This window comes from Aspergillus puulaauensis, chromosome 7 (assembly GCF_016861865.1).
Source record: "Aspergillus puulaauensis MK2 DNA, chromosome 7, nearly complete sequence".
NCBI classification, from domain to species: domain Eukaryota; kingdom Fungi; phylum Ascomycota; class Eurotiomycetes; order Eurotiales; family Aspergillaceae; genus Aspergillus; species Aspergillus puulaauensis.
In genome coordinates, this window is record NC_054863.1 from 1,390,169 (window position 1) to 1,408,428 (window position 18,260).

The 18,260-nt window shown below is 52.4% G+C and overlaps 10 protein-coding genes across 10 annotated transcripts; 4 read left to right on the forward strand and 6 right to left on the reverse strand.

The window, feature by feature from the left end:
- Window positions 1-278: 278 nt before the first annotated feature.
- APUU_70532S (pyrroline-5-carboxylate reductase) lies at window positions 279-1,236 on the forward strand (the record flags this gene model as incomplete). Its single annotated transcript, XM_041695415.1, has 2 exons — window positions 279-315; window positions 368-1,236. The coding sequence occupies 2 exons, from the start codon at window positions 279-281 to the stop codon at window positions 1,234-1,236; spliced, it is 906 nt and encodes a 301-aa protein (XP_041561148.1).
- Window positions 1,237-1,267: 31 nt separating this feature from the next.
- Window positions 1,268-2,792, reverse strand: APUU_70533A (uncharacterized protein; the record flags this gene model as incomplete). The annotated part of the gene is made up of 2 exons (XM_041695416.1): window positions 1,268-2,096; window positions 2,155-2,792. The coding sequence occupies 2 exons, from the start codon at window positions 2,790-2,792 to the stop codon at window positions 1,268-1,270; spliced, it is 1,467 nt and encodes a 488-aa protein (XP_041561149.1).
- Window positions 2,793-3,519: 727 nt separating this feature from the next.
- On the reverse strand, window positions 3,520-4,647 carry APUU_70534A (flavin reductase family protein; the record flags this gene model as incomplete). Its single annotated transcript, XM_041695417.1, has 2 exons — window positions 3,520-4,516; window positions 4,562-4,647. The coding sequence occupies 2 exons, from the start codon at window positions 4,645-4,647 to the stop codon at window positions 3,520-3,522; spliced, it is 1,083 nt and encodes a 360-aa protein (XP_041561150.1).
- A 240-nt stretch (window positions 4,648-4,887) lies between these two features.
- APUU_70535S (RidA family protein) lies at window positions 4,888-5,631 on the forward strand (the record flags this gene model as incomplete). Its single annotated transcript, XM_041695418.1, has 4 exons — window positions 4,888-5,053; window positions 5,123-5,136; window positions 5,210-5,392; window positions 5,485-5,631. The coding sequence occupies 4 exons, from the start codon at window positions 4,888-4,890 to the stop codon at window positions 5,629-5,631; spliced, it is 510 nt and encodes a 169-aa protein (XP_041561151.1).
- Window positions 5,632-6,151: 520 nt separating this feature from the next.
- On the reverse strand, window positions 6,152-7,340 carry APUU_70536A (trafficking protein particle complex subunit 13; the record flags this gene model as incomplete). The annotated part of the gene is made up of 5 exons (XM_041695419.1): window positions 6,152-6,445; window positions 6,495-7,007; window positions 7,053-7,176; window positions 7,223-7,229; window positions 7,274-7,340. 5 exons carry the CDS (start codon window positions 7,338-7,340, stop codon window positions 6,152-6,154), a joined length of 1,005 nt encoding a protein of 334 aa, XP_041561152.1.
- A 339-nt stretch (window positions 7,341-7,679) lies between these two features.
- APUU_70537S (RING finger protein) lies at window positions 7,680-9,030 on the forward strand (the record flags this gene model as incomplete). Its single annotated transcript, XM_041695420.1, has 6 exons — window positions 7,680-7,990; window positions 8,044-8,210; window positions 8,323-8,384; window positions 8,436-8,677; window positions 8,733-8,866; window positions 8,936-9,030. The coding sequence occupies 6 exons, from the start codon at window positions 7,680-7,682 to the stop codon at window positions 9,028-9,030; spliced, it is 1,011 nt and encodes a 336-aa protein (XP_041561153.1).
- A 503-nt stretch (window positions 9,031-9,533) lies between these two features.
- Window positions 9,534-11,021, reverse strand: APUU_70538A (CENP-N/CHL4 family protein; the record flags this gene model as incomplete). Its single annotated transcript, XM_041695421.1, has 1 exon — window positions 9,534-11,021. One exon carries the CDS (start codon window positions 11,019-11,021, stop codon window positions 9,534-9,536), a length of 1,488 nt encoding a protein of 495 aa, XP_041561154.1.
- A 1,678-nt stretch (window positions 11,022-12,699) lies between these two features.
- APUU_70539S (putative bZIP transcription factor (MetR)) lies at window positions 12,700-14,119 on the forward strand (the record flags this gene model as incomplete). The annotated part of the gene is made up of 2 exons (XM_041695422.1): window positions 12,700-12,946; window positions 13,479-14,119. 2 exons carry the CDS (start codon window positions 12,700-12,702, stop codon window positions 14,117-14,119), a joined length of 888 nt encoding a protein of 295 aa, XP_041561155.1.
- Window positions 14,120-14,539: 420 nt separating this feature from the next.
- Window positions 14,540-15,711, reverse strand: APUU_70540A (uncharacterized protein; the record flags this gene model as incomplete). Its single annotated transcript, XM_041695424.1, has 2 exons — window positions 14,540-15,487; window positions 15,586-15,711. 2 exons carry the CDS (start codon window positions 15,709-15,711, stop codon window positions 14,540-14,542), a joined length of 1,074 nt encoding a protein of 357 aa, XP_041561156.1.
- A 483-nt stretch (window positions 15,712-16,194) lies between these two features.
- Window positions 16,195-17,558, reverse strand: APUU_70541A (uncharacterized protein; the record flags this gene model as incomplete). The annotated part of the gene is made up of 2 exons (XM_041695425.1): window positions 16,195-17,450; window positions 17,525-17,558. 2 exons carry the CDS (start codon window positions 17,556-17,558, stop codon window positions 16,195-16,197), a joined length of 1,290 nt encoding a protein of 429 aa, XP_041561157.1.
- Window positions 17,559-18,260: the final 702 nt, after the last annotated feature.

Sequence of the window (18,260 nt, forward strand, 5' to 3'; positions counted from 1 at the left end):
GACATTTTCACACGGTGGCACCATGCCTCTCTCAAACTCTGTTGCGAATAACCAGATATAATATACTTTCTATAAGATGGTTTCCTGGCCACCTTATACTTCAAGCCACTGTAGGGCAGTCGGAACCACCTCCGACATATCGGTAATTAGTCATCTCCCCACGCTGTTACAGTACAATACATCAATACGATAGCGGGGTGTCTGCTTTACTTTCATTTTCATACTCAGTCGACACTGACTCACTTCACTCACCACCACACCAAATACTTGTCACTATCATGGCATCCAATCTCACCCTCGCCATCATAGGATGCGGTGAGCCAATCCATTCTACCATCCCGACCAATGGCAGCATCTAACAGAACAGGAAACATGGGCTCCGCCATCCTCAGCGGAATCCTCGACGCAACAACACCCGCTAGTGCTACTGATGCTACTTCCAGTAGCGAGAAAAGCCCATTCTCCCGCATAATCGCATGCACCAAGTCACAGTCATCAGCGGACAAGCTGAAGGCCAAGTACGCCGGACACCCGTCCCCAGTGCAGCTTGACTTCTTTGCCAGTGACAACGCGGGCGCGGCGTCGCAGGCTGATGTTGTTATCCTCGGGTGCAAGCCTTATCTTGTTGATGCGGTGTTGAGTGAAGAGGGGCTCGGCGATGCGCTGACCGGAAGGTTGATTGTTAGTGTCATTGCGGGGAAGACGATTGATGTCCTTTCTGCGGCAATTGCGAAGAATCAGACTCAGGCACAGGAGTCTACATCTACGACGGTGGTTGCTCGTGCGATTCCCAATGTTGCAGCCGCCGTGCGTGAGTCAATGACGGTCGTCGAGCTGCCTGACTCCGCGTCCAAGGAACATGTATCTGTAATTGAGTGGATGTTCTCGCAGATTGGTATGGTCAAGGTTATCGGTAGCGAGCTGTTTGATCTGGGATCGATGCTGATGGCGTCGCTGGCGACGGTTTCTGTTGCCGTGGATGGGATTCTGGATGGGTGTGTTGCGGAGGGGATGAAGCGGGCTGATGCGTCTGAGATGACGGCGCAGTGCCTGCTTGGGCTTGCGCAGATGTTGAAGGATGGACACCACCCGGCGGTGCTGAGGGAGAGTATCTCGTCGCCGAAGGGGTGTACGATCCAGGGGCTGCTGGCTGTTGAGAAGGCTGGCGTACGGAGTGCATATGCGGACTCGATTATCAACGGGACGGGGCATTTGAAGAAGCTTCAGGGAAAATAGACTGCTGGAAGATTGTATAGATTGCCATAGACTAGCGTCCAATCCTACGCCGGAATTCCCTTGCCAGCGCAGCCCTCATATGATGCGTCCGCTCAACAGCACCCCTGTTCTCAATAGCTCTCCGATGCAGATACTCCATACACTCCGACACCGTCCCCCAATGCATACACTTGAATGTCCTCGGAGCCCCTACTCTCCCTTCTACAGCAGCTGTCTCATACCGCTGCACCAACTCACAGCTCAACTCATCCGCCATCCCCATAATCTGCCCACACTCCAGGACACTCACCGTAGGCAGCCCGCCCTCCAACCGCCCCTGATATAACCGAATAGCCCTATCCGCACTCTCAGAATTATGCGTAGCCAGAAACAACGCAGCAGCCGGCACAGACACATCCTTCCCTTCAGAGCGAGCCTGCCGCCGACAAATCAACATCTCCGCAATCCCATTATACGAGTCATCCGTCTCCGTCTTCGAATTATGAATCAGCCCCCGCACTTCATGCTCGATATACGCCCCCCGCACTAATTTCACTCCGAGCAAGAAACCCCCCTTCTCAGCTTCATCAAGATGCCGCTGCACATTCGCCCTCGAGCCCTTGAGGTACGCCTGGATGGTATTATACACAAGCGGACCTCCCAAGTCAGCGCTCGAAGCAGGAGTGTTGTATCGCCGCATAAGCTCAATAGCCCAGTTATCCAGTCCCGGCTGGAGAAGCTGCTGCTCGGCGTCCAGCCAAAGCCGGGATCCCTGCTTTGCGGTCTCGGTGCAGATTTCGTCGAGGGCGTTCAAAACGGCTGCTGGGATTGGGGCGCGCGCTTGCATGGCTTCAAGTGAGATTGGGCCGGCACCGGTGAGTCTGTTATTGTCATTAATAATGTACCCAGGTGCACAGGTTGTTGTGGTGTAGTACGTACTTCAAGGCGAGGAAGTCTCCCGGTCCAACCATGCGGAGGGTCTCAAGGGTACCCCGTTTCCACTCTTCAATTACCTGGTAGTACTGCGGTGGGTAGTCCTTCGCTGTACCAGCAGTCTCATGTATATCCTGCTGGTTAGACTCGCTATGAGGGAGAACAACCTCTTTCGAATACCCCAGGATAACACCCTGGTAGCCCATCTGCTTAATCTGATTGACGGTTTGCACGACCTCAGCGCGATTCGTTCCCGGACAGAAGTGGTTATACAGCGTCCACCTGACGAGTCTGTTCAGGAGTGAGTTTCTGTCTGGGTTTAGGAATGCGGATTTGGATGAGGCGAGGGTTTCCAGGAGTGCCAGTGACGGACGGAGAAATATCTTCGATGTCATCAGGCTGGATAGGAGCAGTGAGCGGAGGAGGAGCTTGTTTGGGAGGCGGGATAGCGGAGGGAGGTCTGCATGTTTCCTTCTTGGTGATGCTGCTGCTGGTGCCTCTGGAGCTGGATCTGGGGAAGAGGCCTTGATAGTGCAGGCTTTTGGCGACGATGTGGAAATGTAGCGGCGTGGAAGTAGATATGCATGATGTCTGAAGAGCAGCCGCGTGCCCCTGGGGGCGTGGAGAGGGGACCAAGAGTACATGTTAAGCCCAGGGACAGTTGTAAAGACCTGAGATACTTGAGGAAAACCTGGTGTTTACATGCATGCTATATTAATATAACCAACCCCTCTTTGCCAGGCTTATCAGGGCCCGACTACAAATTGCGGGGGTCGGGGTGGCGCTCCGACGGTCTATCACCACTTCTCCGAGTCTCCAAGACGTGGGGTTATCGGAAAGACATTCCCAGTGTGTACTGATAACGGGTGTATGCCGTATATTGACAGTGATTGGGTTACTCTGACGCTCACTACACTGAATCGACCTTGGTCGGATACTGTAGGGACAAAGTCCTCCTTAATCGTCCTCGCACTCACGAATCTGCAAATGCGCTATTGTGCCGGTTTTATTATTCATTCTAGAGTCTTTACTACTGCTAAATAACTGCCGAGCTACTACAGAGCTGGTATGCTTTATGAGATTGGATTACCTACTAGTAATGGACTACTTTACTTATTCTGCAGTTTAGGAAGTTAGGGTTGTCGGATGCAGAGCCATTCCTTGGTGGTTACGGTGTGCTTGGCCACCGCACATGTCAAGACTTCTTTTAGGAGATGGAATGAAGGAATACTGAATAGGGGAGATATTTGTTGTAGTTTCCATGAATACGGTGGGTGATGTAGAGTCCATGAGGATGAAGGAAGAAATGTCGGATACTCCGAAGTCTTAAAGCTGCAGTCTATATGCAATAAATATAATAAATACAATAGTCTATGACAAGCCATGCCGTCTTTCCAACTCGGTCAACACCTTGCTCTTCTTCACCTCGTTCGCCCACTTCGTCCGCGGCCTTTCAAACGTCGATGTAATCCTGCCATAAGACATCCCACCTAACTGAGCAATCGGACGTAGCTTATCCAGCTCAATATGACTGAGATTCTCGTCTGCAACGCCCTCCTGCACCCAGAACCGCGTCGCCTTGATCAATACCACACCACCCACACTCATACCAGGCTTATGCGCTTCAAACTCCTTAATATCAACAACCTCGCCTTCAACAGAGAACACAGACTCCTTAACCCTCGCCGGCCGCACAGTCGAACTCGGCGCCTTGGTCAGGCCAGACACCTCCCATTCCGAAATCCCATACGGCGCATCAATAGACGTCGCATTCACAGCCTCGATCATATTCTCCGACACCGTATTAATCACGCATTCCCCAGTTTCCTTCAGATTCCGATACGTGTCCTTCTCTGCACCAGGCCGCCCCGAGAACCCCAGAATGAACATCGGCGGGTCATGGTCTACAACCTGGAAATAGCTGAACGGCGCCAGATTCTCCGTCCCTGTTTCCGCGGAAACAGTACTCAGGAACCCGATCGGGCGCGGCGCAATCCCGGATATGAGAAGGCGGTAGTTGTTTACCATTTCGCGGTCTGGCGCGTACGGGTCTATTTCGTGGTGGTTTGAGAGACTAGGGGCCTTGGTTTTGCCTGGGACGCCCTGGCCGTATTCCCAGTTTGGATTTGGGGTCTGAGTTACTTCGATTGGTGTGTTTGAGTGGTCGAAGGCTGGTCTGGTGGCTTCGGTTTCTTTGAAGTTGCTTGCATCTTGGACGATCTTGTAGCTTGCCTGTGCTTTTGCGGTGTCGGCCTCTGTGTCTGTATCTGTGACCGTGGCTGTAGCTGTAGCCGCGGCAGTGGAAGAGTTCATCTTAGGACACCCTGAGAATGAGAGTGATGCCAGTGGCGATCGAGACAAAAAGGGCCTGAAAATTTTAGTTTGGGTCAATCCTTAGAAACGACGTACATACCTCAGCGTATGGCGACTTAGGGTTAAGCTCGCGTGGGCACTGGCACTGGCAGTGGCAGTAGCAGTAGCACTTTTAATCACTGTCATTCTGATCGAGTAGGCGTCTTATCTCTCGAAGTCTCCAACAAGAACCAGCTCCTTGACTATTTAAACCCACGTCGTAACTTGCCTCTCGTTACAAATCAAGTCGGTCGGTGGGGCCGACTTTCGGAGCCCTAATCGACAGTGTCGGGGAGGCGGCCCGACTCCGACCATGACTATATATGAATACACCGTAAGTAAGCCACCAGACCGAAGAACAATATCAGCTGAATAAAATCCATCAAAATGTTCACCCGTGCTTCTCGCTCAGGTACCGTTGTTATTGCCAGCCATCTTCGTCGCCCGGTGTCATCTTTCCGGCCTATCATGGCAACTGCCCAACCAGTCGTACAGGCGAAGAGAGCCTACTCTTCGGTTCTGACCAGTGTCCATACCGATAAGGCCTATGCCCGTGAGTACACATACTGAATTTATCCTACCGACTATATAAATAACCATATCTAACGCCCACCACATCTAGCGTTCGCACACTACGTAACAGCCCAACCAACCCCAATTAATTCATCCTCCACCAAACAAATACAGAAAACTAATACCGACATTCCAGTCCCAAGCTATAAAAGCCTCTCCAGGAGCCAGCCACATCTACCTCTCAGGCCAAATCCCCGCCGACGCCAACGGAACCCTAATCACGGGATCTGTCGCCGACAAAACGAGGGCGATTCTACGCAACACGGAGTCGATCTTGGAGGAGGCCGGTGCTGGCCTGGATGGGGTTGTTAAGGTTGTTGTATGTCTTCCTTCCTTCCTTTCTTCCTTCCTTACTGTACCGGACGGCAATTTTGTTCTCCGTTCAAGGACTATATGTTCATGTGAAGACAGGTATACCTGAAAGACGCGCGCAGTATGCCGGAGTTTGCAAAGGTGTATGATGCTGCGTTTCCGCATAGGCCGGCGCGATCTATGGTCGAGGTTTCTGCTTTGCCTGCGGGCGTTGATATTCAGGTTGATTTTATAGCTGTTTGCTAGATGGTTGAGACGGTTGTAGGCGGATAAAGTGGTACTTAATACTATACGGGATTGCGATAGTAGGGCTTGTGTGGACTCAAGACTCGTACGAAGTTGACCTAGAAGGTCTAAGGCCATGGGCCGGCGAGAGTAATTAAATTGGCTGATAAAATTATTTGGTATGAGGTATTTAGTATGTTCGAAATAACCATTTATCCGACGCTAATATATTCCAATATAGCCAACGAAACCGATTTACAAGGCTCGGTTGCAATTGGACAGGTAAGGGGCTTGCTGACCGGCTGACCCGCGAGTTACTTACGATGTATACTCCTTCTGTGTAACACCAGCGACGGCATCTCAGCCCTTGTCGGAGATTTACGCCCACCTCGTTAGCGATAATCAATCTGCAGGGGATAACTGCCGGCCGGCCTTGCTGCCGTTCAAGTAGGGGTGTCCCAGACCGGCAACCTTCGGTATTGGGAAGGGTGTTTTCCTAACACAGCCACTCTCATGCTGTGCGACATCCTATGTGATCACATCATACTCGCTTCCGCGTTTGCAGATTACCCGTTGTCAAGAATCCCTTATCTCCCATGGAGCTTCTCCATTCGATTGACAACTGGCCCAGCACGGCGCGGCCCTCTCGCCGCATATTCTTCTGCAAGTCCTCCAGCCCCTCCTGCTGACCCTCTTCTTGTTCAACCAGGAACGCAACCTGTAGTACGTCGCGCGGGTTGATGGTAGGGGGTGGTAAATCCGATTGGTCGGGCCGCTCAAGGTCCCAGTTTAATGATATCGCCTTAAACGGTGCCTTTGGGTTGAGCCGCGTTTGCTGTAAAGTAATTAGAATGGAATTCTAACATGGGGGGCATGGTGCACACCTTGATGACGACAGTCCCATCGCCTACATTCTCCAGCTGAGCTTCGAGAGCGAACCGAAGTAGGCGGGTCTTGCCATACGGTCCTAGTGACTTGTTGTCAACCTCCAACGGAGCCAGCTCCGATGACTTCGTTCGCACATTGAGACAGGGTTGAGCGACAAATTGATACAGTTTTCGGAACGTTCTCACTCGGCCGCTGGCTGCTTGCGAGTCGGTCCCAATCAACGTTTCGGTATAGCTGACACTGACCGCCAGAATATGGTTACCCTCCTCCTTCAAATCAAATCGTACAATTTTCTGTAAAGATTGATCTTTCTGCAAGCCGTCGTTGGGGTCTGAATCGGTAGGTTCAAGGTCGAGAGACGAGACCTGCGAAGGAGTTTGCATTTCGGCAACGATCCGGACCGACGTTATGACCCGCGATGCCTCGTCTGGAAGTTCATTGTTTGCGCTGAGGGTACAGGCAAATGTTTCCCCGACATATGCGGATCCGAACGTTGGAGGGAGTGTGAGCTTGTGTGGTCAGCATAAGTCGGCGATCGAAATTAACGAACGTACATTAGGAGAGAATATAAATTGATTATCGACCTTGTCGGAAGGAAAGGTTAGGGCGGCTTTGCTGGAGATCTTCGTGTTTGCTGCCGGTAGCGGATATTGGTAGGATAATGCCGGCCGTGAGAGGCTGTAACGATTAGGAGGGGCTATCGGACGGATTGATCGGTGCTTACCGCAAGACTAGACCGGTTAGATTGGTTCAACAGGAGCTCAACTCTACATACCTTTCAAGGAGACTGAATGTGGCTCCTTCGGGCCATCAGCACCCGATTGAGCACGGGGACGAGCCATTGTTGACACACTGGAGCTTTGATGGAGAGAGCTTGACGTTATCGCGAGAAGGGCTGCTGGCAAACAGAGCAAACACTGCAAATGCAGCAAACCTCCACTACCCACTCTTATCGGCGACATCGAGAACCGATAAGGAACTGTATCACGATTAACACTTGCTGCTTTCTGCTGTCAATCTTGGCAATTCCATGCTGAATGCGAAGTACTTGTCCCTGGTGACTTGTTAATTTTGCTGTCAGATCAGTCAGCTCCGTGTGAGACCTGGGATACCACTAACACTTCCTGTCTCTTTCGTCCACCTGCTTCCATCCATTCATCCTAACAGAGGGTTCGCTCAAGATGGATCAGTCAACTTCAAATCAAGATCTGGCTTCAGGCTTTCGATACATATCTCCACGGAAAAGAAAACATGAAGGTTCGCTCGCCACCGTTAAGAACACACGCGCGAAAACAACCCCAAAATCGGGAAAGACGAAAAATGCCGTTGGTCTAACTGGCGACGCCTCTCCCATTATCTCAACCACAAAGGGCAAATCTCCGAGAGTCAAGAAGGTGTCATCTGCTCCCACTGAGGAACGTCGATTGAGGAGGTTTCGCAGCGCCCCTCCAAAGAGTTATCGTGAACGCTTAGATCGTGCAATTAGCCAGCGGTATGCCTCTAGTCTCCGATCACATTTCATCCAACTAACAACTACACTACTAGCATGTTCGTGGTTGGACAGGCCATTGCCGGCACGGACGAGAACCGTGAACTGGAGTTCGATATCGTCGGGTCAACTGGTAACATCTACAAGACGGTGATCAGGAAGGAGCCGGCCTGCAGTTGCCCAGATGCGAGGAATGGCAACCAATGCAAGCATATTTGTTACGGTACGTCCATGCAATCAACCTAAATCGTTGTGGATCATCGTCATGTTCTTTTCATTGTTTCTTCTATTTTTATCGCTGCTATCATTGTACCTATCGCTAATGGCCAATTTAGTCCTAGCGAAGGTCCTGAAGGCCCCCGCCGAGCTACAGTACCAACTTGCTTTCCTCTCTTCCGTGAGTATCCCGGCAAGCTTGCCTCGAATGGCTAACTTATGCTCTATTTAGGAAATCCGCGAGATCTACGACAACTCCCCGCTCCGCAATGTGAAAGACAAGGCCGAAGACCATGAAACAGATGGCAATCGCAAGCCTGTAGAAGGAGAGTGCCCAATATGCTTTATGGAGTTCAATCCAAGCGAGGAAGAAATCGTTTGGTGCCGGGCGGCCTGCGGCAACAACATTCACAAGACCTGTTTTCAGCAATGGGCGGCGACGCAAAATTCCCAGGGCATCCGCTGTGTTTATTGGTACGTCTGCTCAACATGGGAAGACCTTATCCATGCTAACGATCATCTTCCCTAGTCGCTCGCCCTGGCAAAACCAAGATGTCGATTGCAAACCTGACATGAGCTTGGAACAACTCGTGGGCGAGGGTCAAGTCGGAGAAGACGGGTATGTCAATGTGGCAAGACAAGTAGGCTTATCTGGTGAACGTGGTACGAAACCGTCCCTGTAGATGACCCTACTCCTGATTCTACATGCAAACTCTAACATAACTACCCCAGACTATTCAAGCTATCATCAGTACTGGGTGCGCCGGCATTTATCTTATTCTGGCTGGCGTGAGTACGATGACGAGCTGGAAGAGGAAGTGGATTGACTTGTTCGCAACTCCGTCTGGATCATATTCCTTGGGGTCTTCTACAATTACGTTACAAGCGGCGTTTAACTGGGAGGTGGGACAGGCTTCAGGGTCATCTTTGTATTGGTCTAGCAATCTTTGGCGTTCGGCTGCCTTATACCCTACCTAATTGAGTACTCTCGGCCTTTTTAATCCATCATTATGAGATATAAGTTGCGGGCGGTGGCGCGCTGAAGGTCCATATAAGGGACGATCTGTTACCAGCGTAGTTTTGCCTCACCGGTTTGGGACCGGCATGCCTGACGTGGTCATCCACTCAGCTTAAGTAGATGGGCGGATGAGAGCCGGGCCAGCAGTCAGACTTCCTCCGGGTGAGCCTAGTTACAGTAATGGCAGCCATAACCAGTAATAGACCATCCTGTCCCGGTGCAGGTCGTCATCTGCCGAATCAAAAGAGTAACCCGGCCATCCCAGATTCAGACGGAAAGCGAATATGAGAACATAACTTTCAAATACCCACTTCATCCACCATCATTAATGACCCTCCCCTTGCGCACAATCGCTACACTAATGGCCTCTTCACCCGTCATCCAGGACGGCATCCGCTCGGCATTCACGATGCCCAGCTCCGCAAGTTTCCGGATACCAGACACGACATCTGTTCCGGTGAATGTAAGCGAGAGGGTAGGATGAGAAGCATCGCGGTCCCCCTCGTCGTCGTCTCCATAATTTTGATTGCTGGGAGGGTCAAGGAGTCTAGCGTCGAGACGGTCAAGCGGTGCAGAGGACATTGCAGTACCGGCCGTTCCGAAGCGGGATTGGACGGTGAGTTTGCGCTTTTTGGATGCGCGCGGGTCAGCGTCGGTATCTCTAGCGCGGCGGAGTGGTTTTGCTGGATGGGAGGAGAGATCGGCGTCGGCGTCGGCGTCCTTATTGCCATCTAGGACATTGTTTTCATTCTCTTGGTCGAATTTAGAGGCTGGGAGGGATTGTTTCTGGTGTTCTTCTGGGGAGACGGTGTTGGAGGGACGTGGGTCGACGGGGCTTCCTTCGAGGACGGCGTCGGCGAAGATGCTGAATGCGCCGTTGGCGTTGGTGGAGCGGCCTGGGCCGCGGAGGGAGATGAGAGCCCCAAGGCTCTTTGCTGTGAGGGATGTAGGTTTGAGTGTGTATCGTTGATGAGGGAGGGAAAGGGCTTTTGGTATAGCGTCTCGGACGATGCGCTGGAGGCTTCGCGCGTCTGTTGCGACGGCGGAGCCGGTGTTTGCCTTGGCCCCAGCGGCAGACGCGAGAGAAGTGTATATATATGGACAACTGTCTGGGAATGCGACGTACATGACTCTGGACGAGTCGGTGAGGGTTTCCGGTGCCTGGCGGAGATTCTGGTACGGCGAGTGTGTGACGAAAATGCGGAGGAAGGTGAGGGGTTGAGTGGTGGAGCGCGCGAGGTAGAAGTGCGCTTTGACTAAGGGTGAGATTTGCTCCTGGAGCTTTTTGAGAAAAGTGGACGAGTGTACGCGTGGAATACTAGCTGAGAGTTCTGCGATGGGTGTGTCCTGTGTGTTTGGGCCGCCGATGCGCGCGAGCTCCAGCGCGGTCCAGCGCAAACTCGACGGGTGGTCATCTAGGTATCGGAGGTCGACCATAGCAGCCTGTCGCAACGTGATCCCATGTCTCCAGTCCCCATCCAGGATGCGATCAATGACCTCTCGCTTGCCGCCTTTTCTGAATTGCAATTCTTGATACGCATTGCGAACGTCGTTGAGCGAGTGCTCGGTTGGATACGGTCGTAAGCCATCGTCGTCCGGATTTTCGTCCTCGTCGCCCTCTAACAGAGGGGGAAATAGCTTGACATTGCGATCATCTAGCCATTGGAACACGATATCCAGGAGCGATTGGCGGGATAGCTTTCCCAGGGCCTTGACCAGCGAGGGAGTGGTGGAGGCGATGCGCAAGTTATTTGGGAGACTGGCGGTTGTAGGTGCGCGGATTGATTTTGGACGTGCCATGTTTCAAATTATTAAGGTATCACCGATTATGCGTCTCCATGCGGTCTATTGAATCGTGGCCGGGCAATGAGAGTATCCGTGAGCAACTTGGCTCTCGTCGGTGTTGTTTTGGATTGTTCTGCGCCAAGCATCAACATTCAAGGTCACGTGGTGATAGCGCCTTTGTCACGCCTCAGGCATCAATGCATTCTCGAGAATGCGCCAACCCTAGAGTCGAGTATGAGGAATAAGCACTTCACAAGCAGGTGATGATATTCCCTCGCACCATTCATGCACATTGCACACTATTTGGAGTTGGAGGCAATAGCTGGCCGAACGCGTCTATATTCACCAGCTGGGATTGGTGACTCGGACCAGGACTCCATCAAGGGGTGCTTGCTTATTGGCCTACACATTTACGGAGGTGATGCCACCAACAGGTGCTTTCAGTTCGCATATTCATTCAACAGCCCAGAAGCACGACATTCAAAGCCCTCGTCACTTCAAGAAGCACGGTACGATTGACCCATACCGGTGCCTCCCATAAGTGACGGGAAGATTGGTGAAGACAGAATGCAACGCGGCGAAGATTCCGGATCCTGCATCTCAAACCAGGAACAGACAATACGAGCCTGAGGAGGTTACGAAGGGTTTCACTGTTGTGTAATTTCAGATAGTTTATTTGAATTTTCGCATCGCGCGGGTCCCAATAATAGTACGAGGTGCAGCGCGAGATAGCGCGGACGCGGGGAAAAGCACTCCTTTCAAGGCCGACAGAGTTACTGTTAGAGATTGATATTTGTATCGCAAACCGCGCGAGAGATAAAAGCTGGCCGAGGCGCAGCCAACCGGAGAGCCCCATTGCGACAGGGCTCCGAGGCCCGAACGCAAGGTTGGCCAACAAGGAGCGATCAGAGGCAAGCATTACGAGCAGGGAGCTGATCCTTCAGGGACGCCATTCGCTCGCGGTGGTGCATGACTTGGACAACACCAGGCCCTCACATCGTGAGATTCTTGCTCCTGAAATGAGCGGGTCATCGTGGAAAAAACCGGGTGCATGCCCGGGGCTGGTCCATGGTTGGGGATTCCGACTTCGGCACCGGTGGCGACTCGACGGGCGGGCACAGGCAACCAGCGGACAAGGAGTATTATTCACCATCAACTGTGATCGAGGAATTCAATCTGTAAAGACGAGAGAGCACCTCGTACTCAGAGTAGACAATGAATCATTTATACGAGAAGCCATCGAAGACGCAGAAAAAGAAACAAGAGGTGGCTCAAGCGCCCGGGCAGGCAGCCGAGGGTTCTCCGGAGTTGTTGGAGAGCGAGACCTGAAATCGGCTTGCGTGGAATTAATCAGCACTCCCACACCCCACCCACCACCTACCTCAATCCGACGCAAAATCTCCCTCGACTCACTCGCTCTCGTCCCACTCTGAATCCCCTCTTCTTCTTTCTCTCCCTCTCTTTCCCATCTCACCATCTTCATCGTCGACAAACTACGCCGCCAATTTCTCGACAGTGCGACCGACACACGAAACACCGAGTTTGACGAACTCGTCGCCGGCCTTGTGCCCCTCCGTCATACATAGACGCACGCCTCCGATCGGATAGGCGGAGTATACGGAAACCCCAGAGGGGTTATTGCGATTTTTGGTCGGATTCGAGAAGCAGAGGCCGACACGCCTCATCTTTCGCCATGGCTGAATACAATGGGCGCCGTGCCCCCAACTTCTCGCAGTATCTGGATGATCTGAATGCCATCCCGTCGCCCTTCGCCGTACAACAGCAGCAAGAGACGTTCAACCTGGACAATGACCTATCGCTGTTTACAAACACCGAGTTCTTCGACTTCGACCTGAACATCCCGTCGTTTGAGCCTGTGGAGGAGAACAAACAACATGTCAAGCAGAACTCTGACATGGAGTTCCTGGATATGCTCGGTGGTAAGTGATGAATTTCTACGCGTGCTGGCCTGTCGTCTATGTCATTCCGGATGCCCTGGGCAGGTGAACCATGGAAGCCTTTCCAAAGGTTCTCTTTGCTTGTTCCTCTCTGAGTTCAGATTCTTTTTTTTTTTCATCTTTTCATTACGATCGGGTTTGTGCCCGTTTCTGTGCTGAGCTTGCGCTGGCGTGATCAATGACTGCTCCCTGCACGAGGCGCGCCACCCGCCATCCCACACATTCGCAATGTGATCTGTCCACCATTGGTGCATTCTCTGCAGTGGATCAGCCTGAGTGCGACGATCGAGATTAGCGTGTCAGGGTTTGCTGCAACTTCAGGCACTTAGCGTTGATATCGCGAAAGTGGCCCCGAATGGCGTCATTTCACGTGACCCCATACTTGCTGGATGAGCCTCATGGCACGCTAATTCCGCTTAACGGCCGTTCTGCTCTGCCCTTTTTTTTTGCTTTCTTTGCGTTCCAATTATCAAATTGACAGGCTATGTGTGTGATGGCTGCTAACTGTCCCCAGATGGGTTTGGCAATGTCAACAACAATGTCAATGACTATGCCCCTCAGATGAACTCGATGAACAACTCGTCCATGCCAGTGCAGAATGCTCAATACCAGCCCGTGCCGCAACAACAGGCGCCGAACAGACTGCCTAATGCACATGCCTCCGTGAGCCAGCAGCCTACGTCGTCGCCGACATCGACTTCCCCGTCTCAACCTTCCATCTCTGGAGCGAGTCCCGCGTCCACCACCTCGCCAACAGCGTCTGCGCCGGCTCCGAAGCGCAAGAACACCCAAAAGACCCCCGCTATGAGCGTGGAGGAGGCTGCACGAGTTGCCGCTGAGGAGGACAAGCGCCGCCGCAACACTGCTGCCAGCGCCCGGTTCCGAGTCAAGAAGAAGATGCGCGAGCAAACATTAGAAACTACGGTCAAGGAAACTTCAGAAAAGAACGCTGCGTTGGAAGCCCGCGTCACCGCCCTCGAGCTCGAGAACCAATGGTTGAAGAACCTGATCACCGAGAAGAACGGCAAGTCCAAGGAAGAAGGCAAGAAGGCGGAAAGCGATATCTCGGATATGTTCAAGAAGTTCCTTGCTGCACAGAGGACTGAGGGCGAGCGGAGTAGCGGCAACTCCAAGATTGGTGTCGGCACAGTCTAAGCTGGCCCCTAAATGAAGTTTTGCTTTGATTTTTGTTTTCCTTCAGTTGTATATTCTGAATTTTATGTCTATATGGTTTACATCTTGATTTTCCTTTCAAGTGAGGAAGGCGTCTCATGGAGAACGGATGGGATGGAATGGTGGGTCGGTGATGATTACGTTTAATACACGCACGCAGACACATACAAGATGTCTCAATTGACTCCGCTTTAATTCGGCTTGTTCTCATTCAATTGCAGAGCTGTTCCTTGATTAGCCAAGAGTCCTTAAATTAAGCAATCTGGGGAAGGTTGCCAAGCTGTAGACTATTTACCGTCCCCAGTAAATGGTAATCTAATATTCCCGACCAAGTATGTACAGCCAACCAGGTACAGCCAACCAGGTACAAACATACACATCACATACATGGGCAAAAGAGAATCAAACCCTCGCAACAACAACAACCCCCCTAACAACCCCCGTCCTAGCCCACCACCCAAACATCCTCCCCGCCCCCTTAAACTTCCCCATTTTCCCCATGCCATACGCACTCACCACCTCACCCCTTCGCTGACAAAACCCCGCAATACCCGCAAACACATCCTCCGAGATATCCCTGAACACAATCTTCCCAATATCATACCCCGCAGCAACAAGGAGCGCGGTGTATTCCTCCTCTGTGTGGAAATTGGAGTAAGGTGTCCCGCTGAAGAGGCAGAGGAGACGCAGGAGGAGACGCGTCCAGAGGGATAGACGCGGGGAAGAGGGGAGGAGGAGGTCGAAGGTCATGATGCTGGCGTGGAGGGTTGAGTAGGTGTATTTGAAGAGCGGGGTGCGCGAGGGGTGGAAGTGGTAGAGCGTGTCAAGGGCTAGGAGCCAGTTTTCTGTTTCGCCTTCTTTCCCATCTTGGGTTTGGGTTTCGGTTTCGGTTTGGAATGGACCGAGAGAGGTATGGAGTTCCGATGGCCAGGATGATGGGTTTGCGGCGTCGGCGCAGAAGATCTGAGCCCTTGAGTTTGGTTTGGTGTTGTCGCGTTCTACCTTCTCCTTGTCAGAGGAAGATGGAGAAGAGAGATGGTGCTCGATCCGCTGCGACGCCAACTCAGCCTGGACAGGGAGAGAGGTAACGCCAACATAGGACTCGAACAGCGGTGCCTTCGACTCGTCGACGCCCTTTTCTGTCACTCCAGTTGTTGAACTCTTTCCATCCCGTTTCTTATATCCCAGTATCCTCAGGGACTGGTCTCCGCATCCAATGCCCACGTCCAACAGACGGAGCTTCTTCTGAGCTAGATGCGCTTTCGCGTGTCCATCCTCGTCAATCAGCGAAGCTGTAATCAGGACCTGATCTAGTAGTGCCGCGCAGGCAGTCGGGAAGTCAGATGTATCCTATTTTGAGCATTTTAGCCACTAGACTTTGAAGCTTCCAGTCGGTGCGGGGGTCGCGGGTTGGGTCAATTGGATTGGGTTAGGAAATGAGAGCAGACCTTCCAGTAGCCGAGATTCATCCACATGGATGGCGGCGGGATTGGGGTGTTGAGGATTGCATGGTCCAAGCCATAGACAAGGGATTTGTTGGTGGATTGCTTGCTAAACAGTGTGCGGAGGTTCATGCTGCAATGTGGTGTGGTGGGAATGCGGAGGTTGGCGGAGTGGAGATGTAAACAAATATCTTAGAGTGGGTTGGTCATTGTGGAGTTTAAATATTACAACCGGACTTCAATATCTTAGTATTTATGGCTGAATATAAATTATCGAGTTCTGGAAGGGCAAGAGACAATTGTCCCGCAGGTGATTTTGAGCATCCGAGGCACGGTGCCGCTTTTGTAGAGCTACGGCTTGGCTGGTGTCATAAAAACAAATCAATGCATTGCATCTGTCTGGATTAAAACTTGGAGCAAGAATCTACGCATACAATAAGACATTAGTTCATCATGCCACCGAGGCCGTCCGTAATCAACACCATTACACCCAATAAACGCCACAATGAACCAGGAATTCATCTATCCAACCCGCATTAGTCGTAGAAAAGAGGCTGGCCCTCATGGCATTATTAAAAGACCACTGAATCGTGCATTACGATATCAGCCAACATGTTAGTTCTGGTCCGTGGTTTTAGTCGCTTCCTTGTTCTCTTCCTCTTCCTTGTCCTCCTCTCTGGTCTCCGTCTTCTCTTCGACGCTTTCGTCATCGCCTGTAATCTCTCCCCATCCCGAGCTGCGTCGGCTGATTCGGCCAGGTTGGATGGGTTGTGTCGCGACACCCGAAATGCTGGCGGTGTTGCTGTCCTGGCGCGCATGCGAGTGGCCGGCACTTCTGATACTGGCACCGTCGCCAGCCACGGGACTTTGTTTGTTGGCGTAGAAACTGCCGCGTTCGCCGTTAGGTCCAGTGCCAGACGACGAATAGACGCTTGCTCGTTCTGCACTAGCCAGTCCGACGAGACTCGGTCGGCTAAGAACACCAGGGGCGTTGAGGACGGATGTGTTCGACGCCTCGCCCACCCCGCTTAGGACGCTCAATGGCAGACTTTCGCGGCTTCCACCAAATACCGATGATGGCGCCAGAGCGCGGACCGAGGCATTCGTGTCCAAGGAGTTTCGTCGGCGACGCTTCGACGAAGAGGCGAGGGTTAGGATCGAAGCGTTATCGGTAAGGATGTTGTTCGCGGTTGCGCCACTGTACGTGACAGAGTTGCCATGCGGGGCAAGATGAGGTGGAACGGCGGTCGCTGGGGATGGAGGGAACGGCTGGGAGAACTGCACTTGCTGCGTGCCGGAGCTCGATGCATGGCTATGGTGGTGGCCTTGGTATTGAGGGTTTTGAGTGTTGTAAATATGGGTCGAGGGAGCCGCCGATTGCACCGTGGTCAACGTGGTCGCCAGCGATCGCACAGAGGGCGCCGGAGACGAGAATGTGCTTCCTTCACCCCCTCCATTGGTGCTAACACCTCCACCGACCGTCGCCATAGTTCCAGCCTTCGAGTATGCAGCCTCAGAAAGCGCCGTCTCGCCGTTCGTGGAGATCGTTGGCGCGGCCGATTTAGCGCCCGTGGTGGGCACCTGGTTTTCATATCCAGAGTAGGTGATAGATGGTTCGCTGTGGGAATGGGATCGGCATCGACTTTGGTCTTCACTGATATGGGAGGAAGAAGCGCGGTCGCTGGTGTATTGCTGGGCAAGTTGAGGGTTCCCGGACAAGGGATACGGGTTGTTCTTGATGCCTCGGTTCTTCGTTTTGGACATTCCATTGCGCTTGTTGGACCAACGGGTAGAGGGTGAGTCGGTTGAGTTTTTCAGACTCGCTAGTCGCTTCATCCAGCTTGCGAACGGGCGCCGGCGTCCGTTGCGGTCTGTAACAGAAGGAGAGTGTTAGTGTTGTTTACAGTAGCGGGAGGCTGAAGGAGGGGGTAGTAGCAGCACGTACCATGCACCCGGGCAGGGCCATCAGCTGTGGCCATTCTGGCCTCGAGGAATCAGTCTTATGACACTCGCGAACCTGCAGTCGACGTAGCTCAAATAGGCCGCCGTTTGTGGGTTGTCACTTGGGTTGTTCACTTTGGGTATCACGGATTACGATAGTTAGGCGGCGAAGGGGGGCGAGTGGAAGAGACCGGACGGATTCGCTGGGAGAAAACAAAGGAGGGGTATCAAATAAACAAATACACGAAATAGAAGAATAGCAGTTTGGACCGAGCTGGAGCTTCTGAGAGGAAAGGGAGGTATGCTGAGGGATGAAACGCAGCCTCCTTGACTCTTTGTCCCTGCGGAGAGCGGCACGTGATTCCCGCCCTGTCTCGGCCCAAAACAGCGTCAGTATCATGAATGCTTCCCAACCTCATTCATGGCAGCAGTCTATTGGAACAGAGAAGCCAAATGCCCGATGGACGCACGTTTCCGGGGACGCGTAGTCGCGTCCTCCCTCGAGGTCCAGAGCTGTGGGTTTGTGATACTTCAACTGTTTCTTCAAGCTACGAGTCGTCGAATTGCCGAACTCAGGAAGACCTTTCGCAGCTTGTCTGAAACTGCTGTAGTGTTTTGATGACGCAGGGAGCAATCAAAGTCACAGTTTCAGTATATTCTATTCACTGTTTGTTGTTGCGGTGAGGTTTACAGGAGCAGAAGTACTTACGCTGTTGACTGTACAGTATCTGGCAGAGATA